Genomic DNA, 26,627 nt, shown 5'->3' on the forward strand with positions numbered 1-26,627 from the left:
CTGTCTTCCTCAAATGGGTGCCGAATGTGAACGAATACTGGTCAGTTCCGTATGTAGTACCATCATGTGTTCTTGTTTTAGATGTTGCATTCATAGCCCAAATAAAAAAAAAAAAGAATAACGAAGGTCTCCTCTGTGATTCTGGTCATACATAAAGCACATCAGTGGCAAGACGCAATCAATACCTTCACTGCGCGATAACAACGGTGAAGTCACTGACAACAGTGCCATAAAGCAGAGTTATTAAACACGGTTTTCCGAAACCCCTTCACCAAAGAAGACGAAGTAAATATTCCTATCAAGAACAACTGCCAAGAAGGGGAACATAGAAGTAGATATTTTCGGTGTAGCAAAGCAGCTTAAATCGCTTAATAAAGGCAAGGCGTCCTTTCTAGATTGTATACCAGTCAAGTTCCTTTCAGAGTTTGTTGATACATTAGCAATTATATACAACTGCTCTCTCATAGAAAGATCTGTACTTCAAGACTGGAAAATTGCTCAAGTCACACCAAAGTCCAAAAAGGGCAGTAGGAGTAATACGCTGAATTACAGACCCATATCACTAACGTCGATTTGCAGTAGGGTTTTGGAACATATACTGTGCTCGAACATTATCAAGTACCTCGAAGAAAACGATTTATTGATACATAGCACGGATTCAGAAAATATCGTTCTTGTGAAACACAACTAGCTCTGTATACTCATGAAGTAATAAGTGCTATCTACAGGGGATGTCAAATTGATTCCATATTTCTAGATTTCCACAAGGCTTTCGACACAGCTCCTCACAATCGTCTTCTAATCAAACTGCCTGCGTATGGAATATCGTGTTAGTTGTGCGACTGGATTCGTGATTTCCTGTCAGAAAGGTCACAGTTCGTAGTAACAGACGGAAAGTCATCGAGTAAAACAGAAGTAATATCCGGAGTTCCCCCAGGAAGTGTTATAGGCCCTCTGTTATTCCTGATCTATATCAACGACGTTAGAGACAATCTGAGTAGCCCTCTTAGATTGTTTGCAGATGATGCTGTCATTTACCGTCTTGTAAAGTCATCAGATGATCAGAACGAATTGCAAAATGTTCTAGATACGATTACTGTATGGTGCGAAAAGTGGCAATTGACCCTGAATAAGGAAAAATGTGAAGTTATTCACATGGGTACTAAAAGAAATGCGCTAAATTTCAATTACGCGATAAGTCACACAAATCTGAAGGTTGTAAATTCAACTAAATGCTTAGGGATTACAGTTACAAATAACCTAAGTTGTAACGATCACATAGATAATGTTGTGGGTACAGCAAACCAAAGACTGCGATTCATTGGCAGAACACTTAGAAGATGCAACAGATCTACTAAAGAGACTGCTTACACCACGCTTGTCCGCCCTATTCTGGAGTATTGCTGTGCGGTGTGCTATCTGCATCAGGTGGGATTGACGGATGACATTGAAAAATTCAAAGAAGGACGGCTCGTTTTGTATTATCGCGAAATAGGGGAGATAGTGCCACAGATATGATACGTGAATTGGAATGGCAATCATTAAAACAAAGGCGTATTTCGTTGCGACGGGATCTTCTCATGAAATTTCAATCACCAGTTTTCTCCTCCGATTGCGAAAACATTCTGTTGGCACCCACCTACATAGGGAGAAATGATCATCACGTTAAAATAAGAGAAATCAGTGCTCGCACAGAAAAATTTAAGTGCTCGTTTTTCCCGTGCGCCGTTCGATAGTGGAACGGTAGAGAGGCAGCTTGAAAGCGGTTCATTAAACTTTATTGTGAATAGCGGGGTAATCACGTAGATGTAGATGTGAGATTACTAGCAAAACCCAGTCAAACCACAAAACTTGCTTTATCCTGCCGATTATTTGATTTGATTAGTAAATTTTGTGTTTCCAGTGTAATATGCAATAGATAATGGTTCTGAGCACTATGGGACTCAACATCTGAGGTCATCAGTCCCCTAGAACTTAGAACTACTTAAACCTAACTAACCTAAGGACATCACACACATCCATGCCCGAGGCAGGATTCGAACCTACGACCGTAGCGGTCACGCGGTTCCAGACTGACGCACCTAGAACCGCTCGGCCACCCCGGCCGGCAATATGCAATAGAAAAAGGTGTTTCAGATGTGAGTTCCTTGAGAGATTACTTATGACTGTTCAAGGATTTTGACTCGTAAGCCACTTGTTACATGATAATTAATAATGTCATGTGGATAACAGCAAACAGAGGGCCTTTTTTTGGCAAGTTGTATAGATAAAACTGTCCTTAAGTTGAAGAAGTGGTATGCACCATCGTTGCTGTAATAGGCGTGGTCCTAAAGGAGGTAGCACCGGCTTGTTGTTGGAGAACGCTCCCAGGAGCTCTGTAAAGACTGGCTGACGGACGCTACCCGAAACGACGCCCGAACGGCAATAACAAGTTTTCCTCGCTTCAAAGTTAGTGCGACTTCGCTACCACATAGCGTTGAGTTGAGCATGTTGTCTGCTTTTGTATATGAAATCAGACGCAACACACACAAAAGAAAACTCAGCGTAGCGAAGCCAACATACATTACTGGCCATTAAAATTGCTACACCACGAAGATGACGTGCTACAGACGCGAAATTTAACCGACAGGAAGAAGATGCTGTGATATGCAAATGATTAGCTTTACAGAGCATTGACACAAGGTTGGCGCCGGTGGCGACACCTACAACGTGCTGACATGAGGAAAGTTTCCAACCGATTTCTCATACACAAACAGCAGTTGACCGGCGTTGCATGGTGAAACGTTGTTGTGATGCCTCGTGTAAGGAGGAGAAATGCATACCATCACGTTGCCGACTTTGATAAAGGTCGGATCGTAGCCTATCGCGATTGCGATTTATCGTATCGCGACATTGCTGCTCGCGTTGGTCGAGATACAATGACTGTTAGCAGAATATGGAAACGGTGGGTTCAGGTGGGTAATACGGAACGCCGTGCTGGATCCCAACGGCCTCGTATCACTAGCAGTCGAGATGACAGGTATCTTATCCGCATGGCTGTAACGGATCGTGCAGCCACGTCTCGATCGCTGAGTCAACAGATGGGGACGTTTGCTAAACAACAATCATCTGCGCGAACAGTTCGACGACGTTTGCAGCAGCATGGACTATCAGCTCGGAGACAATGGCTGCGGTTACCCTTGACGCTGCATCACAGACAGGAGCGCCAGCGATGGTGTACTCAACGACGAACCTGGGTGCACGAATGGCAAAACGTCATTTTATCGGATGAATCCAGGTTCTGTTTACAGCAATATGATGGTCGCATCCTTGATTGGCGACATCGCGGTGAACCCACATTGGAAGCGTGTATTCGTCGTCGTCATACTGGCGTACTGCTCGATGTGATGGTATGGGGTGCCATTGGTTACACGTCTCGGTCACCTCTTGTTCGCATTGACGGCACTTTGAACAGTGCACGTTACATTTGAGATGTGTTACGACCTGTGGCTCTACCCTTCATTCGATCCCTCTGAAATCCTAGATTTCAGCAGGATAATGCACGACCGCATGTTGCAGGTCCTGTACGGGCCTTTCTGGATACAGAAAATGTTCGACTGCTGCCCTGGCCAGCACATTCTCCAGATCTCTCACCAATTGAAAACGTCTGGTCAATGGTGGCCGAGCAACTGGCTCGTGACAGTACGCCAGTCACTACTCTTGATGAACCGTGGTATCATGTTGAAGCTGCATGGGCAGCTGTACCTGTACACGCCATCGACTCAATGCTCAGGCGTATCAAGGCCGTTATTACGGCCAGAGGTTGTTGTTTTGGCTACTGATTTCTCAGGATCTATGCACCCATATTGCGTGAAAATGTAATCACATGTCAGTTCTAGTACAAATATATTTGTCCAATGAATACCCGTTTATTATCTGCATTTTTTCTTGATGTAGCAACTTTAATGACCAGTAGTATAGATATGAGATAACAATGGTAGTGAAACTTTATTTCATGCCGAGAGACGGCTGGTAGTATGTGGAAACAGGTGAATATCGATACAGAATCGCATGCCATCTTGAGACACAGATTCTGCTGTTCTCACCAGATGGTGTTTTGTTGGAGTACGCATTTAGTACCTGGAGTCCAAACCACGTTGCAGTTCGCATTCTTCACATGTAAATGCCATTTACAGAAATGAAAGAACAAAATGTGATGGAAAAATTCGTAGGACTGACCGAAAACTGAACCCAGAACGTTTAGATTTATTATATGACTTTTCCCCACACAAACACCAAGCCGCACTGGCAAATTAGAGCACAGGCAAATAACACTGGACTTTAAATTGCTGTGGATCTCTCCCACGTGTCCGGAGCACTCCGTGTTTTTGGGATATTGTTAACACCTGTTTACTGCACTTTCACTGGCCTGTCTTCGCCTCTGCGTTGCTGCAATTACTGAAACGAATGCGGTGCATCATAGGAGAGGGCAGATCAGTGCCGGTCACCTGTGGACAAACAGTATGAGGTGCTAACACCTGGTGTATCTTCTGTCACGTCTAACCGAACCCTTTGTATTTTTTGGAGACGATGCCCCTGATTTGCTGAAACGATATCTGTGACAATTTACAATTAAGGACTTAACTAAAGAATGACATCTGTACAATCAAAGACATTGTTGTGCAGCGTGTGCTGTAGAGTGTGCTTTTGGGATTACAGGCCTAAGCAGTAAAGATACAAAAATTTACAATTTTGCATTCAAGTGGATGGCGATTTTCCCATTAAAATTGATCACTGTTGTTACGTTTTGCGTTTTAATGACCAAAAAATTAATAAATGAACACTGTTGTTTCTTTTCTTGGGATATTTTGAGCCTTAACATCGAAGAAGTAGCTACAAGAAGTTATGCCTGTCGACAAGTTAACAAATGGGCTTGAGAAGAGATTTTTTTTCTAACTGTATCAATGTATGAGGAGTCGTATCTTCAAGACAGACATGTCCTACAATCACAGTAGAGAGATGAGGTGGTGCGCGCGTTTACTACCATTACGTCCAAACGACATTTACGTTTGTAAAATCATGAAATGTTCTATTACACAAAAATCTGATTGCTTTCCTTGTTTTTCACAGTATTAGTACTCTTTCTTTAACTTCAGTTGTCATTCATCGATACTTTTACTGTGTGATTTGTTTGCGAAAGTTAGCAATTTAAATTAAAAAAACCTTAAAATCTTCCTGGGTTTGTCTGCTTTCCAGTAGGCAAATCATTGTACTTCTCATGCTTTTCCCAGCGGAATCCATTCTAACATTTCACCGCCAATAGTCTGTTGCTACAGTCCTCTAATTAATCCCAAAACGAGGTGGCTGTTCCTGATAGTTAAGTAACTGAAGTTCTAAAAACAAATCAGTAAACAGCTAGTACAACATCGAGTGAAGCAAGTCTACTGTTACTAGGCACTGTTTATTTACCTCCAGAAAGCATTTCGAATGTTTAAACCTTTATCATCACCTGAATTTATGTGGATTTATATATCACATACGTGTTGTGTTAAGACTTTGGAGTAATCTTTGGCACTGATAAAATCTTCTCGGGTTGACAGCCGAGTCAATGCGTTGTTCTCCAGTAACGTTTCAGCAAGTTTTTTACTTGCCATCTTCAGGCGCTGTATAGTAGACAGTTTGTGGCCAGAGGGTAGTGAAACTTTTTTACGTACTTCCCACTTCTGTAAATGTGTTAGTAGCAGAATTTTCTAACCGCCCACCAGTTCCACAGCAGTAGTGATTTATACAATAGGGAGGTAGCTTTAGTTCATAAAATTATAAAGCAGAGTAACAACAAGTTAAAGCATATAATAATAATTACTTACCAAATACGTTATGTCAAAATATTTTGAAAACATAATGAATTTTTTTCAAATCCTTGCCGCTTACCGCCCACCATGGAAGCCGGAACGCCCAAAAAAATGGTTCAAATGGCTCTGAGCACTATGGGACTCAACTGCTGTGGTCATCAGTCCCCTAGAACTTAGAACTACTTAAACCTAACTAACCTAAGGACATCACACACATCCATGCCCGAGGCAGGATTCGAACCTGCGACCGTAGCAGTCGCACGGTTCCGGACTGCGCGCCTAGAACCGCGAGACCACCGCGGCCGGCCCGGAACGCCCACTAGTGGCGGTAGGGACGAGGTTTACTGTCTACCACTTGTCTAGATAGTGTCACAGGTTACACCCGAAAGTCGTGGCACAAGACATTCAGTCCACATGATGATAGAGATCTAAACCTTCGAAACGCATTGTGGAAATAAATAAACAGCGTGTGGTAACGATAAACTTGTTGTTTCATTCGGTATTAGTAACAGTTACGGTAAACCCTAACCACACATGGTCGCATTTAAAACTAGTACAATAATACAAAGTATAATATCTAGTTGAATTAGCTACAAGCAGTAATACTCAGGATTTTTTAATCAAACGAGCAACGCACAGGTGTGTTGATAACGCTCTGTGTAATCGAGCACAGCACTCTCGTGCCACATAACTGACATGTCGGTAATACAGACTGTCCGTCGTTGAAAGTTCTCATACAATAACACCTCAGCGAAGCACTGACGCGCGCCAGTCAACCGACGTTAACACCACGCTGAAGACAGTGCTGTCAGCAGCCTTGTAACATGTACGGATGTACCCCAGTAATATTGTTCGGCTAAACGGGATTTGTGTTTGTAAATTGCGCCAAGAGATGTGCCGTCGAGGATTTTTTTGTTCGGCTCGGTGCAAGCGTACGCCAACAGTGCACCATCGTATGACAAAGGGTGGGTGGAGCGCATACTTCCAGTGCCGTGGAAGTAGTACGGATGACGAAGAACGAAGTGGCGGACCTACCTCCCTGTGAAGAGCCAGGAATCGTAAGAGAAATGGAGTCCGGACGCCACAAGATCGGTGTATCTCAATGGAGACGGTACTGGAAAACGTGAGAGCCATCCATGAACGAGTTTTCAACATCTTGCATGGCATTTTAAAAAAGGCGCCGCCCACTGACTGCTCATACTCACCAAAAGTGGCACCGAACCGCGAAGGCAGCAAAAATGTTGCTGTCATTTCAGGCCAGTCCAGATTACTTCTTCAGCCGCCTAATCATCATGAAAGAAAGACGGATGTATCACTATGCAAGGGTGTGTTTCTTTTTTTTTTTTTTCACGACAACGCCCCATCTGACCCTACATAGGACACAGACACCCGAGTTGCTCTTTGTGCTATAAAATATTGCCTTATCGCCTGTGTTCTCCTGACACTAAACCCAGCCACTTCCTTGCTCTTTCCTCGGATGCGGAAATCATCGCATGTCAGATACTTCGAGAACAGTGGTTCCCCACCTTCATGAGACCATTGCCAATGAGTGCAATCAGATATTAGCTATCACCCCCCCCCCCCTCCCCACCCCCACCCAATCTCTCCTTCCATCACATATCATCAACATTAGCATTTAACTAAACTTTTGAGTAAAAAACGTGAGGAGAGGGGCTAGTGTAATTGTTTAATACAAACCATACAAAAACGCACGGAAGTATGTTTTTTAACACAAACCTACGTTTTTTTAAATGGAACCACGTTAGTTTTGTTAGCACATCTGAACATATAAACAAATACGTAATCAGTGCCGTTTGTTGCATTGTAAAATGTTAATTACATCCGGAGATATTGTAACCTAAAGTTGACGCTTGAAACCTCCGACGTTCAGTTGCGCGTTGTAACAAACACGGGCCACGGTCGGCGAGCAGCATCTGCAGGGACATGTTTACGATGACGACCGTGTTTACGAGTGTGGCTGTAGTGCACTGTTGTGGTTTGGTCTAGCTGTCGCAGTGTCCGCATGTAGCGCTTGCTGCTATTGTTATTCTGCATTCGTCTCCGCACGCAGACCAACTGTAGTACACCGTGTTACCAGACGTCTGTGATAGTGTAGTGTTGTAGGAACTGTGACCATGGTGTATTCGAACTCTGAAAAGGCGGAGATGATACTCATTTACCGATGAAGCGGGTTTCACAAACCACGGGGCAGTGAATCTACGGAACATGCATTAGTGGTCCGTGGACAATCCTCGCTGGCTCAGACAGGTAGAGTGACAGCGACCGTGGACTGAAAATGTATGGTGCGGAATCATTGGCGACCACCTCATTGGTCCCCACTTCATTGCAGGGGCCCAAACAGCTGCAACATACATCGCGTTTCTACAGAATGATCTGCCAACGTTGCTCGAAAATGTCCCACTGGAAACGCGTCGACGTATGTGGTATCAGGATGATGGTGCACCTGCACATTCCACAATTAACACTAGGCTGACCCTTGATAGGATGTTCGACGGGCGTTTCATAGGACGTGGAGGACGCATAAATTGACCAGCCCGTTCTCCTGATCTTACACCTCTGGATTTCTTTCTGTGGGGTACGTTAAAGGAGAATGTGTACCGTGATGTGCCTACAACCCCAGAGGATATGAAACAACGTATTGTGGCAGCCTGCGGCGACATTACACCAGATGTACTGCGGCGTGTACGACATTCATTACGCCAGAGATTGCAATTGTGTGCAGCAAATGATGGCCACCACATTGAACATCTATTGGCCTGACATGTCGGGACACACTCTATTCCACTCCGTAATTGAAAACGGAAACCACGTGTGTACGTGTACCTCACCCCTCATGGTAATGTACATGTGTGTCAGTGAAAAAGACCAATAAAAGGGTGTTAGCATGTGGACGTAATGTGCTGTTCCAGTCTCTTCTGTACCTAAGGTCCATCACCGTTCCCTTTGGATCCCTACGTAATTCGGTGCTCTCCGATACACACGATCGAACAGCGGAGGAGTGGTACTCAAGTGTCAACTTTAGGTTACAATATCTCCAGATGTAATTAACATTTTACAATGCAACAAACGGCACTGATTACGTATTTGTTTATATGTTCAGATGTGCTAACAAAACTAACGGGGTTCCATTTTGTGTTAAAAAACATACTTCCGCGCATTTTTTTATGGTTTGTATTAACCAATTACACTAGCCCCTCTCCTCACGTTCGGTCTGTGGAATCGATTCGTCAGTATTTGATGTGGTTTACGAAATATATCCAGCGGTAATGTTAGGTGACTCACCCTGTATATATATATATATATATATATATATATATATATATATATATATATATATATATACACTCCTGGAAATGGAAAAAAGAACACATTGACACCAGTGTGTCAGACCCACCATACTTGCTCCGGACACTGCGAGAGGGCTGTACAAGCAATGATCACACGCACGGCACAGCGGACACACCAGGAACCGCGGTGTTGGCCGTCGAATGGCGCTAGCTGCGCAGCATTTGTGCACCGCCGCCGTCAGTGTCAGCCAGTTTGCCGTGGCATACGGAGCTCCATCGCAGTCTTTAACACTGGTAGCATGCCGCGACAGCGTCGACGTGAACCGTATGTGCAGTTGACGGACTTTGAGCGAAGGCGTATAGTGGGCATGCGGGAGGCCGGGTGGACGTACCGCCGAATTGCTCAACACGTGGGGCGTGAGGTCTCCACAGTACATCGATGTTGTCGCCAGTGGTCGGCGGAAGGTGCACGTGCCCGTCGACCTGCGACCGGACCGCAGCGACGCACGGATGCACGCCAAGACCGTAGGATCCTACGCAGTGCCGTAGGGGACCGCACCGCCACTTCCCAGCAAATTAGGGACACTGTTGCTCCTGGGGTATCGGCGAGGACCATTCGCAACCGTCTCCATGAAGCTGGGCTACGGTCCCACACATCGTCTGGCCGTCATCCGCTCACGCCCCAACATCGTGCAGCCCGCCTCCAGTGGTGTCGCGACAGGCATGAATGGAGGGACGAATGGAGACGTGTCGTCTTCAGCGATGAGAGTCGCTTCTGCCTTGGTGCCAATGATGGTCGTATGCGTGTTTGGCGCCGTGCAGGTGAGCGCCACAATCAGGACTGCATACGACCGAGGCACACAGGGCCAACACCCGGCATCATGGTGTGGGGAGCGATCTCCTACACTGGCCGTACACCACTGGTGATTGTCGAGGGGACACTGAATAGTGCACGGTACATCCAAACCGTCATCGAACCCATCGTTCTACCATTCCTAGACCGGCAAGGGAACTTGCTGTTCCAACAGGACAATGCACGTCCGCATGTATCCCGTGCCACTCAACGTGCTCTAGAAGGTGTAAGTCAACTACCCTGGCCAGCAAGATCTCCGGATCTGTCCCCCATTGAGCATGTTTGGGACTGGATGAAGCGTCGTCTCACGCGGTCTGCACGTCCAGCACGAACGCTGGTCCAACTGAGGCGCCAGGTGGAAATGGCATGGCAAGCCGTTCCACAGGACTACATCCAGCATCTCTACGATCGTCTCCATGGGAGAATAGCAGCCTGCATTGCTGCGAAAGGTGGATATACACTGTACTAGTGCCGACATTGTGCATGCTCTGTTGCCTGTGTCTATGTGCCTGTGGTTCTGTCAGTGTGATCATGTCATGTATCTGACCCCAGGAATGTGTCAATAAAGTTTCCCCTTCCTGGGACAATGAATTCACGGTGTTCTTATTTCAATTTCCAGGAGTGTATATATCTCCAAACCTCTGTATCGATTTCAACCAAATTTGGAAAAGAAACAGCAGAATACTTAAGTATCAGCACTGTTGGGTTTATAAACTCCTCGCTCCAATAGGACCAGAGATACAGGCAGTGACATATTTTTTCAGCTCTTGGCATATAGGCTGACCTGCACGACAGGCTTGTTGTGTTGAAACAATATCAGCCTGCCAGATGGCAACCTACATGTTACGGGCTGGAAACGGTTCTCTGGACCCCAACATGTAGGGTGCTCTGCATGACAGGCATGTTGTGTTGGAGCAGTATTTTCCTCCTTTACTGACGTGCTTTGCAAGGCGGCCTGTGCGCCAGGGGCAAAGAAATTATTTTGAATTATTATATTTAGCCTGCCCTGTATGACATACGTGTTGCAGGAGTAATATTGACTTGCTTTATCAAACTGTACTGCAGGTGCTACATGTGCTGGCTGGGCACATGTTGAGATGGATAGAGGGGGTTATGGATAGAGCGAGGGGGGAGGAGGAAATGGGCAAAGAGAGGGGGGTGGAAAGTTAGAGGGATAGTGGGTGGGTGGGTGGGAAAGGTAACGGGGGATCAGGAGATGGAAAGAGTGAGGGCGAGAAGGATTTGATCAGGGGGAAGGGATGGCAGAAGATATGGTCACAGGGACAGGGTGGAGGAAACGGACAAAGAAAGGGAAAGGAGGAGACGAAGTGTGGTGTGTGTACTGTAAGACATCCGGTACACACACCAGCAGATTATTTGACTTGTCGCTCTGACGAAGTAGGTGAGTGTCAGCAATATGTCTCGTGGTCTTATCGTGGTGTGTTTATCTTCTGCCGTTAGGTCAGACGATAGAAATGCCACTTGCACTCTTAGAGTAGCAGATTGACGGTGACCAACTTTAAACAGAGCTTGATTAATTTTCACACACATTTATTAAAATAATAAAAATCATAAAATTACTTAACTTGATTCTGGATGCTATTTACAACTGACAATCTGAAATTCCTTTGGTCTTGGTATGTTAATCTTATTTTCACATATCTCTGATACTTGACAAAGTGTCTATTCATTTATCTTCATAGCTATGTACAGGAATATGATAATCTTATTAGGCGCAGACTGAAACTTGACTATAGACTGGTACAGACTAACGCAGAATGAGTAATCAGAGGTCCGTACACTCGGTATAATACCTCGCGTGTTCAGGTATCACTGCGTGAGTGTGATCCACGAGGAGAAAAGGTTCTACGTTAACAGCAATCTCATTGGCTGCGTTACATATTAACACGCGGATCGGCGGAAGCAGAATTTGGTCCGTCTCTAAGACAGCGCCATCTCATAGTGCGGAGATGGACGAGCGCTGCACCTGTGCTGTTGTGCTTAGCGGGGTGCGCTCTAGTGGGAAAGTTGTGAACGCGCTGACTACGCGGAACTATGTACACAACGAAGAGACGCAGAGAGTGGGGAGGAGGAGGAGCTGTGTTCAATACATGTGTCGAATGTGTACATGGGTGAACCTGTGGAGAAAAGGCTAGTAATACAGCAGTGCAGTAGACATTGCATAATTACTGTTATATTATTCTATAAGTTATTTCGTTTATTGTTTTGAAGTGAATAGTGAAGTAATTTCAAGTATATTCTCATTTTCATGAGATTTTAAGCATATGTGATGTACATGTCTCATTTTACTGTCTGTGAGGCTTGGTAGAAAGAGCAAAGTATGTATGTAGTGGTTGGCCTGTGAGAGGAAGATAAATGATTATAGTAAAGAGCTTATAAAAATTATTTAGTTTCATGCATGCAATTATTTAGTTCGTGAATGGAACACAACCGAACCATTTTGTTTTTACCCTTCAGAAAATTACATATTATCCCTAAGTGGGTAATTACCACCAGGTTACGAATCACTGTCCTAGAAGGATGACGAATTGATTTGTGATACGGAACATTTCCTGATGAGCCAAAATGTATACTTCTACAACGTATGTGTCGTCACAGTCATCGATGGCTGGAAAAATGTGTCGTCAAGAAGAGTGAATAATTAGAGAAGGACTACCACAACAATAATTTTCACAGTCGCAGTTTAATTTTTTTCGACATGGTAATTAAAACCTCATGATTACCTCCACTTATACACTGACAGACAAAAATCGCAGTACCAAAAAATAATTAATGTAGAGTAACGAATTTTCGGGAATACATTTGTCTAGGTAACATGTATCAGTGATTAACATTGCAAGATCACCAGTTAACGTAAGCGAGTGATTAACCACTGAATATGTCAAATAGTAGTACATAAACAACCGGTGCAGCCGCCAGAATGTTGAATGCAAGCATGCAAACGTGCAAGTATTGTGTTGTACAGGTGCCAGATGTCAGTCTGTGGTATGGAGTTCCATGCCTGTTGCACTTGGTTAGTCAATACAGGGACGGTTAATGCTGGTTGTAGATTACGGTGTTGTCATCTGATGATGTCCCGTATGTGCTCGATTGGTGACAGATCTTGTGATTGGGCAGGCCAAGGCAAGAATTCGGCACTCCGTAGCGCAAGTCGTGTTTCAACACTAGTATGTGGGCGAGCGTTATCCTGATGGAAACCCCCCCCCCCTTAATGCTGTTCGTGAACGTCAGTCCAATAGTTTGAATCACCTGAGTGATGTAAAAATCTGCAGTCAGGTTGCGTGGGTTAACCACGAGAGTGCTCCTGCAATCATACGAAATTTCACCCCAGACGATAACTCCAGGTGTAGGACCAGTGTCGGCCCTCAACTGGCCTCATTCTAACCAACACACGGCTATTACTGGCACAGAGGCAGAACCAGCTTTCATCAGAAAACACAAGAGATCTCCACCCTGGCCTCTAGTGAGCTCTCGCTTGACACTACTGAACTACAAATGGCGGTCGTTTGGGATCAGTGTAATGCACGTTACAGGGTGACTGGCTCGGAGCTCTCCTTGAAGTAACTGATTTATAACAGTTCGTAGTGTCGCTGTGGTGAGAGCTGCTGCGCCAATTGCTGCTGCATATGCAGTACAATCCGCCAGAGCCATACGCCGAACATGGAGGTGCTACATGGAGGTGTTCCCTCTCGGTAGTGCCACAAGACATTCCGCAGCATGGTCTTTTAGAGACAGTACGTTCTCGTGACCAACCGCGGCCTGCAATAGTGTACTGTGGCTACGTTTTTGCCGAGTCTTTCTGCAGTATCGGAGAAGGAACATCCAGCTTCTCGTAGCCCTGTTACACGACTTACTTCAGACTCAGTGAGGTGTTGATAATGGCGTCTTTGAAGCCTTTGGAGGCATCCTTGACTAACTTCAACTCACCGCGTCCAACCTCAAAGGAAGCTGACGCTCTTAACCGTTAGAGAGTGTATTATTTAAAGTAAACCCGATTTTCATGCTCATAGTGCGCAATTAGCGTCATTATTGTGCGGTCGGCGTGAAATCTGAAGAATCATATTGTAACACGCCCGGGAGTACAAATGGCGGGGGTACCTTTAAACTTGTTTCTCGTTTCGACCGTGCGCCCTGTCCACACCACGTACCAGATAATCCCGCGGCGGTCGTACTGTTCTGCTGCACACTGCTGCTGGCTTGCCTGAAATTATCTATCGAAATATGCACGAGTTTAGGGGAGCCATTCCACGTTAGATTAGATTAGATTAGATTAATACTAGTTCCATGGATCATGAATACGATATTTCGTAATGATGTGGAACGAGTCGAATTTTCTAAAACATGACATAATTAGGTTAATTTAACAACATACTTAAGTTAATATAACAACTTTATTTTTTTGTGTTTTTTGTTTTTCTTTATTTTTTATTTTTATTTTTTAAATATTTTTTCTTTTTTTTCTTAATTTATATCTAAAAATTCCTCTATGGAGTAGAAGGAGTTGTCATTCAGAAATTCTTTTAATTTCTTCTTAAATACTTGTTGAAATTAAAAGAATTTCTGATTGACAACTCCTTCTACTCCATAGAGGAATTTTTAGATATAAATTAAAACACAACACTGTTCGACGTCTGGTATGAACAACTATATTCTGCGACGATTAAAGAAAATTGCAGGTTGCACTGTTTACACTCTAATTCTGAAGTGTTATCCCAATTGATGGATGATTAACAGTCCACAATACCAGTTGGACGAGCGTACACGTACCGATCATTGCGCGGATGATTGTTGATGATGCGAAAGCCGAATAATCGAACGAAAGTTCTTACGCTCGCCAGGCATACACAGATTTCTTTTGGTACCAGTCCTTCTTCACACTAGTAGTGATATAACACTGTCCGTAAAGTTAAATTTTCAGTTCTCAGTTCTCACTTGTACGAGCGTGCGCGTAACCGTCGCGGCGCGGCTGATTGTTGATAATGCGGAAACGCGATGATCGAACGCACGTTCTCATGCTAGCTACAAGACACTGACACTTGACTGTACTCTTTTATGGTAACTAATTTTTACTGATTCACATCAGTTCATTCTGGGAGACCGAACACGGCGAGGATGATTGACACTGTACGGTACGACACGCAACGAGAGGACACACAATATGTTATCGGCGGCACTGCTCACTTTTTAATTACTTCTTGACGCACTTTCCTCTGAATCATTTACTTATTCTATCTCTTTACTGTAATAGCACTTGTAGCAACACTTCAACTTCCATACTAACAATGCTTCTTACATGCAGAGCCATCCACAACACAACGTAACAGTTCCGTGTCCCGCGTTCGACTCAACAGACGCGGCCGCCCGCAAAGATATTCCACGGCTAAGCCAGCGATATGACAATACGCTAACAATCTTTCAACAGACGCGGCCGCCCGCAAAGATATTCCACGGCTAAGCCAGCGATATGACAATACGCTTACAATCTTTCATCTGTAGAAAACATGCCTACCAAATTTCGTTTATGTCAAACAACTCCTTCTTGGTGCTGCGATTTTTTTTCTGTCGGTGTATTTCCAACGGCAGGGGGTAAGTCATAGTCCTCCAAGAAATAGGCGCGTTATTCTGCGTCACCTGGTGGACACACTCGACAGATCGAAGCCAGAAAGTCTGAGTCAATCCTGGAGTCGATTCAGGCAACTGCTTGCGAAAAATTGGTAATCCGAGTTCGTCTTCCAGTCTGGCAGGAATTTTCAACTGTCACAGTCTCGTTAATTACAATGCACAGTAGGCATTTGTGAACAGTTTGCAGCTCATCTCAATGCATCTGCATCGGTTTCATCCCCATCGACCCATCCATTTCATTTGAGTGCATTTATTATTATTAGTATCGTTAATTCCCCATTTAGAAGAGCGTTAAAAACAATTTTCATGCCACTTTTTTGTTCTCTTTCTTTTGTCTTCCCGAAAACCTCTCATATATTCACTGTGTTTCTTCTTCCTCTCTTCAGTCCACTTGTTTCCCGGTTTCTTATCTTTCGGTGTTTCCTCGAATTTCTGTTTCCTGATTTTTTCTCTGTATTTCTCTCTGTTTGTTATTTCTTCTGCGGAGATATTTAGTTTCTTTAGGTGTTCCGGGGTTTCGTTTTGCCAAGTTAGTTTTTATCGTATTACTCATCAGTTAGTTTTGATCGTATTACTCATCACTATGTTAAAAATCTTCTTGATCAGCCTATTTTCGTTCGTCTTATAAATGTGCCCATAGAATTTAGCCCTTCTTTTTCTGATGTTGCCTGTAATTGTCCCTGTCTGTTTGTACAGTGTTTTTGTCGGGCTTTTTATTCGGATCCCCTGTCTGTAAAGTGGCCCATAGATCTTTCTCAGAATTTTCCCCTCTTCCTTTTTTCCATTTCCTTGATTTTCGTTCTTCCCCTGATTACTGTCGTTTGTGAGGCATACAAGGCTTCTGGTAAGATAACTGTTTTGTAATGTCTTAATTTCGCTTTAACGGAAATACTTCTTTTGTTGTAATGGTTCCATGTAAGTCTGTAGGCTTTTTGTAGCTTTGCACCTCTTTCTTCATTGGCTGTCGAGTTTAGTCCTGTTTTCTGTATAGTCCCTCCCAGGTATTTGAAACTTTCTATTTGTGCTATCTTTCCATACTTTGTTGTTCTTCCCATTTTTCTTGTGTTCTATGGCTGTTAAATTTTTTCCAGATCTGTGTTCTGTCTTCCATGGCTCTGTCGCATGTCATGTTCCACCATCGATGTTTCCTTTTTCTCGGTGGTTGCCCCAATTTTTTTCTGACAGTTCTGTCCAGTTGTCGCTGTTGATTTTCGTAATTTATTCTATTATTTCTTTCTTGTTTAGTTGCAAGTACTCTGGATCTGTTCTGAAAGGTCTGTTGGTTCACTTGATTTGTTTGTTGGGTACAAATTTTGCTTTGATTTGGAGAAGGCGACGATCAGACTCAAAAACACCTTTCCTAGTTCTTACGTTTATCATTTCTCTAGCATTTTTCATGGAGATTACTATGTGGTCTATCTGAAATTCTGCTACAGCATTGTTGGGGGATTTCCAAGTTACTACACTACTGACCATTAAAATTGCTACACCACGAAGATGACGTGCTACAGACGCGAAATTTAACCGACAGAAAGAAGATGCTGTGATATGCAAATGATTAGCTTTTCAGAGCATTCACACAAGGTTGGCGCCAGTGGCGACACCTACAACGTGCTGACACGAGGCAAGTTTCCAACCGTCTTCTCATACACAAACAGCAGTTGACCGGGGTTGCCTGGTGAAACTTTGTTGTGACGCCTCGTGTACGGAGGAGAAATGCGTACCATCACGTTTCCGACTTTGGCAAAGGTCGGACTGTAGCCTATCGCGATTGCGATTTATCGTATCGCGACATTGCTGCTCCCGTTGGTCGAGATACAATGACTGTTAGAATATGGAATCGGTGGGTTCAGGAGGGTAACAAGGAACGCCGTGCTGGATCCCAACGGCCTCGTATCACTAGCAGTCGAGGTGACAGGCATCTTATCCGCATAGCTGTAACGGATCGTGCAGCCACATCTCGATCCCTGAGTCAACAGATGGGGACGTTTGCAAGACAACAACCACCTGCACGAACAGTTCGACGACGTTTGCAGCAGCATGTACTGTCAGCTCGGAGATCATGACTGCGGTTACCCTTGACTCTGCATCACAGACAGGAGCGCCTACGATAGTGTACTTAACGACGAACCTGGGTGTACGAATGGCAAAATGTCATTTCTTTCGGATGAATCCATGTTCTGTTTACAGCATCAGGATGGTCGCATCAGTGTTTGGCGACATCGCGGTGAACGCACATTGGAAGCGTGTATTCGTCATCGCCATACTGGCGTATCACCCAGCGTGATGGTATGGGGTGCCATTGGTTAAACGTCTCGGTCACCTCTTGTTCGCATTGACGGTACTTTGAACAGTGGACGTTACATTTCATATGTGTTACGACCCGTGGCTCTACCTTTCATTCGATCCCTGCGAAACCCTACATTTCAGCAGGATAATGCAAGACTTCAAGGTGCAGGTCCTGTACGGCCCTTTCTGGATACAGAAAATGTTCTACTGCTGCCCAGCCCAGCACATTCTGTAAACGTCTGGTCAATGGTGGCCGAGGAACTGGCTCGTCACAATATGCCAGTAACTACTCTTGATGGACTGTGGTATCGTGTTGAAGCTGTATGTTTAGCTGTACCTGTACACGCCATCGAAGCTCTGTTTGACTCAATGCCCAGGTGTATCAAGGCCGTTATTACGGCCACAGGTGGTTGTTCTGGGTACTGATTTCTCAGGATCTATGCACTCAAATTGCGTGAAAATGTAATCACATGTCAGTTCTAGTATAATATATTTATCCAATGAATAGTTGTTTATCATCTGCATTTCTTCTTGGTGTAGCAATTTTAATGGCCAGTAGTGTAGTTTTCAGTGTGGTTTCTGGAATTGGGGTAATTTACTGATTGCAGACAGCCACACATCTGCAACCGCTACTGCGGAGGCAGCCACACGGTGACGACGGCCCAGCAGCGCGTGTCTCGGGTGGGTCACTTCCTGGAGCAGTGGGGGCCTGAGGCGATCCAGCTGCTGGAGGGTGGCGTCAAAGGCACGGACGGCCGCATGTACAAGGCGCGCGGCAAGGTGGGCTCCCCGCTGGCCAGCCCGAGGATGGTGTCGGTCACGACGTCGCCCATGAAGTTCCCCGAGGAGGGACTGCAGCTGCCTGTCGGGGACGCAGCCGCCGCCGCCCACGCCTCTCTGGAGGAGATAGTACTGCAGGCGGTGACGCTCGAGGCCGAGGCGGTGGCGGTGGCGGGGGCGGAGGCGAAGCAGGTGAGTGGCCCTCCTCCCCATCCCACCCGTGGGCGCCGCTGGTACAGTTCCTAAGGGACTCCACTGCAGCCTGTCTGCGTGATGAATGATGCACTCAGCGATGACGGAAAAACCTACACGTGTCAGAATGAGATAACAAACACTGGTTGGGAAACGATTAACGAGGGGACCTCACGACTGGCCCGCTTCGATTTTCTTAACATTCCGCGTGTTCTAAAACTGAGCTTCGGTGACCAATATTTAACAGATGGTAGGCGTACGGCGCTGTCTATCCGCTCTTTAGGAACGTACCGCAATGTCGATTTGATTCAGTAGCCGTTTGCCAGATGGTGAGAGCAGATCGCAGTGGCAGAGACAATTTACACGGCGTCAGTTGAGAAGCGCGCGTTGTGATTAGATTTTTGCTGGCAGAAGGATCTTCACCATCGTGAATTACGTCTAGTGTATGAGCCTAATATACTGTATTTCAGCTTAAAAAAAAACGACATTTTCCACATCCACGAGGATCTCCTCAGCACGGATCTATGGAACGAAAAACTAATCTAATCTGCGTGAAGCCGTGAGTTTTACGACTACACGATAAAAGCATTCAAGAAAACTTGTTACGTGAGCTTACAGTGGAAGACGTCAAGTCGTACATCAATTACTTAAGAATGGGTGAGCATACATTTCTGTATGTGCTCAATGAAGTGTATCCTCATATTGCAAAGCACAATATTGACTTAAGAACTGCTACATCTTCAGAAGACAGGCTCACTGTAACACTCCCGATTCCTTGACACAGGAGAGGGTTATGTTATGTTATGTGTCAATAAAGTTTCCCCTTCCTGGGACAATGAATTCACGGTGTTCTAATTTCAATTTCCAGGAGTGTATATAGTAAAATTAGATCGGACATCACTATATGTTACAGTTCTACTGATAGAAAAACCTATTTTCTGGGATTCTGAATGAGATATAGTAAATTAAGTTTTGGATTTTAGCATACAGTAATCGATTTGAGGCGCTGAGTACTGTAAGGCACACCATCGTCGATTGTGAGACTGTAGCATTTATTCTTGTTTCTGGCATCTGTTGATCTTGTGGTGAGTCGGACAGATCTGTGCTGTAGGCCAACATTGTACATATGAGCATAATCGAAAAACTGCCTCACTCATTTCTCTGATAGTCCCTTAAATGTGGGATCGAAGGTGATGTGGTTTTGGCCGTAATGGCTATCAGTGCCTCATTTGTATTTTAGTCGAGTGACCTTGTTGGTAGATTGTACTAATTGAATTTAGTAATTTCCGCAAACTGCAGTTTGTGTTTAGAGTTTGTTGTCCGCACAGCGGCTTTCCAGTGCAGTGTCAGCATGAGCTCTGTTGAACCTGTATTAAGAGCCAACACAAAAGAAAATACCCAGGACAAGTTAGCCGCAAAGGAATTGAGGCCTCTCAGACCAGATCCATTTTCTGAAAAAGTGAGGAAATCAAATAAGCGTGACTACGAGCGAAAATTTAACAAAGAAATGTGTAACAAGCGTAAGTTGTTGTATGGGTGCAACGTAAGAATGCCTGATTTTCAACCCAGAAGTTAATTCGTTAACTAATACATGAATTAGGGACCTTATACATTTGTCCCAAAAAATGAAAAAGCCCAGAAACTCCTACTTACACAAAAATGCAAAAGAGAGAGTAGCGAAAGCTTAAACATTATTTCGTTCTTGCCATAAACAGTACTTAATTATGTACAAAAAACAAAATTCCATGCCCGCATCTCGTGGTCGTGCGGTAGCGTTCTCGCTTCCCACGCCCGGGTTTCCGGGTTCGATTCCCGGCGGGGTCAGGGATTTTCTCTGCCTCGTGATGGCTGGGTGTTGTGTGCTGTCCTTAGGTTAGTTAGGTTTAAGTAGTTCTAAGTTCTAGGGGACTTATGACCACAGCAGTTGAGTCCCATAGTGCTCAGAGCCATTTGAACCATTTGAACAAAATTCCACAAAAACAATTCATCCTTTTTTTCAGACAAGTTATGCATATTATTATTAATATTATTATTGACAGCGGCTGAAGCTGTATAAATTTGTTGATAAGCATAACAGTTATACAGCAGATGCTACTAATTTCCCACTCTCATATATACCTTAAATTAAGAATTTGTGAACACCCAGAAAGAATACCTATGAGCCGCCACTCTCCACTACTGTTTTAGCAGCGCTGTAGCAAGATGGAGACGATTTGTTTTCCCTCATTGTTACGGACACGAGGAGTGGATATCGCACACCAACGCAGATTCGAAACAACAGCCGCTGCAGTAGCGCCATTCAAGTACACCGAAACTAAAAAAAGTTCAAGCAGTGTCCGTTCTCGAATCGAAAAACGATGACTACCGTTTTTCTGGATGAAAAGCGCGTTCTTTTGATTGGTTTCATGGACCATGGGTCAACAGTTACTGCTGACATATACCGTGAAACGCTAACCAAACTGAGACGTGCGATCCAAAATCGACGCCGAGGGAAGCTGCAGTCTTGCACAATCCTCCTCCACAAAACGTACGCCCTGACACCGCTGCCAAAACAAAGGAGAAGATCCAACATTTTCGTTTGGAACGTTTGATCAGTCTGCGTACTGTCCCGACCTTGCACCAAGCGACTGCTTCCTCTTCTTGCATTTGACAGTGGCTGGGTGCACAACGATTTCACAACGACGATGAACTCAAGACTGCCGTTACCAACTGGTTCAATTCCGAGGCGGCCGACTTTTATGCAGAAGGTTTAAATAAACTGGTGCGGCGTTGCAGAAAGTGTAAAATTAAAGTAAATTAGACATGTAATAATGTATTACTGCCAACAAAAACCTTTTCTCGTGAGTCAGTTTTGGAATACACCTCTTACTTAAAGAATCTGATGATCATCCTCGCTTCCCGGACATCAGTATCCCAAAGCACTACGACACAATTCTCTAAAAAGGAAAAAAAGGACTCGAAAGTAATCGCCTAAAAACATTTGTGGGGTGGAGTTCTATGCCCGTTCCACTTGGTCAGTCAATACAGGGACGGTTACTGCTGGTTGTGGATGACGTTGGAGTTGTCGTCCGTCCGATGATGTCCCATATGTGCTCGACTGGAGACAGATCTGGTGATTCCGCAGGCCAAGGCAACGTTTCGAAACTCCGTAGAACATGATGGGTCACAACAACGGTATGTGAGCGAGACAGTTCGTCGCTGCCCTCCAATGAGCTCTCGCTTGACACCACTGAAGTCGTAGATGGCGGTGGTTTGGGGTCAGTGGAAGGCAAGCCGCAGGGCGTCTGGCTCGGACGTGTCCTTTAAGTATCCTATTTGTAACAGTTCGTTGTGGCACTGTGGTGCCAACTGTTGCACAAATCGTCGCTACAGATGCAGTACGCTGCGCCAGAGACATACGCCGAACACGATGGTCTTCCCTCTCGGCAGTGCCACGTGGCCGTCCGGACCCCTGTCTTCTCGAGACACTGTATTCTCGTGATCAGCCGCTGCCAGCAGTCATGCTGTAGTATACAGAGAAGTTGCAGCATTAGAAAATTGCAGCGAAATGCAGGAAGATCTGCAGCGGATAGGCACTTGGTGCAGGGAGTGGCAACTGTCCCTTAACATAGACAAATGTAATGTATTGCGAATACATAGAAAGAAGGATCCTTTATTGTATGATTATATGATAGCGGAACAAACACTGGTAGCAGTTACTTCTCTAAAATATCTGGGAGTATGCGTGCGGAACGATTTGAAGTGGAATGATCATATAAAATTAACTGTTGGTAAGGCGGGTGCCAGGTTGAGATTCATTGGGAGAGTCCTTAGAAAATGTAGTCCATCAACAAAGGAGGTGGCTTACAAAACACTCGTTCGACCTATACTTGAGTATTGCTCATCTGTGTGGGATCCGTACCAGGTCGGGTTGACAGAGGAGATAGAGAAGATCCAAAGAAGAGCGGCGCGTCTCGTCACAGGGTTATTTGGTAAGGCCGGTATTACACTATCAAATTTCTTTGTCCAATATCTTTGTCCAATATCTTTGTCAAAGATATTTGATAGTGTAATAGGGACTTTGTCAAATGTCGTCCAATATTTGATCAAATCTAGGGCCTCGCTGTATATTTGATCAAAGAAACCCCTTGTCTTCTGTTCACTGCAATGTGACATGTTACCCCATGGAGCGCTAGCATCGCTGCAGCGTTCTGTCGTCTGTAGTGTTTTTATAACCATTGCCGGTAAATACAATTTGGTGTGTGCCGACAACTACAAAATCAATAGTGATGTATGAAGCTGATGAGGCGCTTTACAACGTGAGGCACCCTGAATACAAAATAGATTAAGAAGATTGGAGGCCTGAACTAACCTAACCTAACCTAACATAACATAACATAACCCTCTCCTGTGTCAAGGAATCGGAGTGTTACAGTGAGCCTGTCTTCTGAAGATGTAGCAGTTCTTAAGTCAATATTGTGCTTTGCGATATGAGGATACACTTCATTGAGCACATACAGAAATGTATGCTCACCCATTCTTAAGTAATTGATGTACGACTTGACGTCTTCCACTGTAAGCTCACGTAACAAGTTTTCTTGAATGCTTTTATCGTGTAGTCGTAAAACTCACGGCTTCACGCAGATTAGATTAGTTTTTCGTTCCATAGATCCGTGCTGGGGAGATCCTCGTGGATGTGGAACATGTCGTTTTTTTTAAGCTGAAATAACAATACTAATAGTATGAATAAATACAATACATCATTTGTTTCTATTAAAAATTTCGCTAATGGAGTAGAAGGAGTTGGCCAGTAGTAAGTCTTTCAGGCTCGTTTTAAACTGATCTTTATTTCTAACTAAATTTTTTATGTTTCCTGGCAAATTATTGAAGATGAGTGTTCCTGAGTAGTGGACCCCTTTTTGAACTAAAGTAAGTGCTTGTAAGTCCTTGTGCAGATCATTTTTGTTCCTGGTATTGTATGTATGAACTGAGTTGTTTGTTGGAAAAAGAGATATATTATTTACGACAAATTTCATTAAGAAGTAAATATACTGAGAGGCAGTAGTTAGTATACCCTGTTCTTTGAAGAGGTTTCTGCAGGACGTCCGTGAATTTACTCCACAAATAATACGTATTACACGCTTTTGGCCTCTGAAAACTTTTGTTTGACTTCAAGATTTATCCCAAAATATTATCCCATATGACATTATGGAATGAAAGTAGGCAAAGTATGCAAGCTTTTTCATTTTTATGTTGCCTATGTCTGCTAACACTCGAATTGCAAATACAGATTTGTTAAGGCCTTTCTGCAGTTCTGTGGTGTGCCCCTCCCAAGTGAATTTATTATCAAGTTGTAATCCCAGGACTTTTAAGACTGTCGACCTCGTATGTATGGTTCCATTTTTTCCCCCACTTCTTTTCCGCATGTGCACACAATGCAATTGGGGTACGTACAACTGCTGCGGTTAATAACAAGTTGTTGTCAACCATCTTGAACTTTGACGAAAAATTTGATGACAGTGTAATACCTCTTCTAGCGCTACGTCAAAGATCTTTGTCAAATATATTGGACGGAATATTGGATCACATCTTTGATCAAATCTTTGACAAAGAAATTTGATGGTGTAATACCGGCCTAACCGTGATAGCGTTACGGAGATGTTTAGCAAACTCAAGTGGCAGACTCTTCAAGAGAGGCGCTCTACATCGCGGTATAGCTTGCTGTCCAGGTTTCAAGAGGGTGCGTTTCTGGATGAGGTATCGAATATATTGCTTCCCCCTACTTATACCTCCCGAGGAGATCACGAATGTAAAATTAGAGAGATTCGAGCGCGCACGGTGGCTTTCCGGCAGTCGTTCTTCCCGCGAACCATACGCGACTGGAGCAGGAAAGGGAGGTAATGACAGTGGCACATAAAGTGCCCTCCGCCACACACCGTTGGGTGGCTTGCGGAGTATAAATGTAGATGTAGATGTAGATGTCATTCACAGTGACTGCATTCCTGCCCAGTCTTTCTGCAGTGTAGCTGAAGGAAGACCCAGATTTTCGTAGCCCTGTTGTAAGACTTCTTTCAAATTCAGTGAAGTGTTGATAGTTACATCTTTGTCGCTTTAAAGGCATTACTGACTAAGATGAACTCTCCACGTGTAACCTCAAAGGTAACTAACGATCGCGACTGTTACAGCGTGTATTTAAGGTACCCTTGATTTGCATCTATTATGCGACTGGTGTGAAATTTTTTCAGATGTAGAAATTCACCTAGCAAGTTCGTTTATGTTGCACTTCTCTTTCTTGCTGTTGCAACTGTTTCCAGTCTGTGTATTTGTTACCGCATATATTTTAGCAGCACTTTTTTCTAGTTTTCCCAGTACTGTGTCCTGTAAGAACACAGAACTTTTTTTAAAACTTACTGTGTAGCGTACGTTTCTGACAGTAATCGTGCTATAATACCGCCTTGGGGTACACTGCATGTTTCTTGCACATATGACGATTTCGCTCCTCTTTTTTTTATTTCTGAAACATGATATTTCTCAATAAGGATATGGAGCAAGATCCATTATATACTCATTACTTCTTTATATGATTTAATCGATGAAGAGTTACTAGCGTGACTACCATAAATAGAAATAAATTGTTCTATTTGTCATTCTATTATTGTGCTTAAGTGGTGCGTGTTTGTCAGCAGGTGGCGGCAGCCCCAGCGCAGGAGGTGCCGGAGGCTGCGCACGAGATGGGAGATGACACCTCTGGTACGCAAATGGCACAAGAGATGGTACACGAACTGATTCGCGGAGGGTATCCATCAGTGGTAATGGAAGAAGAAGAGTCCGCAGCTGAAGCGGCTCCTACGGAAGAAAGTGCACCGTCTGAAGAAGTAGCGCCGTCAGAGGGAGAAGCAGCAGGTACAGAGGAGCCTGAGGCCGCAGAAGAACCCCCGGCAGGGGAAGAACCTCCGGCCACAGAAGAAGAATCTTCGCCTGCAGAAGAACCTGCACCAGCTGAGCCTGAAGGCGAAGCTGCACCTGCGGAGGAGTCTTAACTGCAACTTTCTGTGGCATTACGACGTGAGCGCTCATGTCCTTCTGCCATTTAAAGCGCACATACTATCTGATTGTCATATTACCTACACACTGTGAGCCCCACAAAATTTTTTGTCATAACCATTAGACTGTTTTGTATTGATGTATACTGATGTCAGCAGAATGTTTTTGTGCTGGTATTAAACTATGTATAACACAGTAACAGTCTGTATTCGTAGGCATGGTGCTGAAACATTATTGTCGTACGAGGGCTACTAGCAAAGTAATTCCCGATCGGTCGCCAAATGGAAACCAATGAGAAAATAAAAACGTTTTATTTGCAACCGTTAGCTACACCTTGCAGCAAATTCTCTAGCAAATTCTCTACATAGCCGCCGCTTCCACTTATACATTTATCGTAGCATTGTGCCAGCATTCCAATACTCTCGTCACAGAAGGCAGCCGCCTATGCTTTCCGCCAATACTTTACGTTGTCCTACAGCTTGTTGGCTGCGCCAAAATGTTCTCTTTGTAGCCAGCGGTTCATGTGAGCAGAGATGACACTCAGGGGGAGCGAATTACGGGTTGTACTGTGGGTGACCAAACACTTCCCATCGAAAATGCTGCTGGATGTCTTCATAGCCCTGCATAGTGCGAACGAGAATTGTCATGAAGAAAGAAACCCATGAAGTTATGTGTGCTGCATGGCATCATGCGAAATTTCTCACTAGG

At 44.4% G+C, this 26,627-nt stretch overlaps 1 protein-coding gene across 1 annotated transcript in view; it reads left to right on the plus strand.

Annotated features, from left to right (window-relative positions):
* LOC126456669 (glutamine-rich protein 2-like) overlaps positions 1 to 25,915 on the plus strand; it is a 149,335-nt gene extending 123,420 nt beyond the window's left edge. Inside the window, exons 6-7 of the mRNA XM_050092411.1 lie at positions 18,533 to 18,896; positions 25,562 to 25,915. Coding sequence (XP_049948368.1) covers positions 18,533 to 18,896; positions 25,562 to 25,915 — 718 coding nt within the window. The remainder of the gene's footprint in view (positions 1 to 18,532; positions 18,897 to 25,561) is intronic.
* The last annotated feature ends 712 nt before the right edge of the window (positions 25,916 to 26,627 follow it).

The sequence above is a fragment of the Schistocerca serialis genome, chromosome 2, assembly GCF_023864345.2.
Source record: "Schistocerca serialis cubense isolate TAMUIC-IGC-003099 chromosome 2, iqSchSeri2.2, whole genome shotgun sequence".
Taxonomy (NCBI): Eukaryota; Metazoa; Arthropoda; class Insecta; order Orthoptera; family Acrididae; genus Schistocerca; species Schistocerca serialis.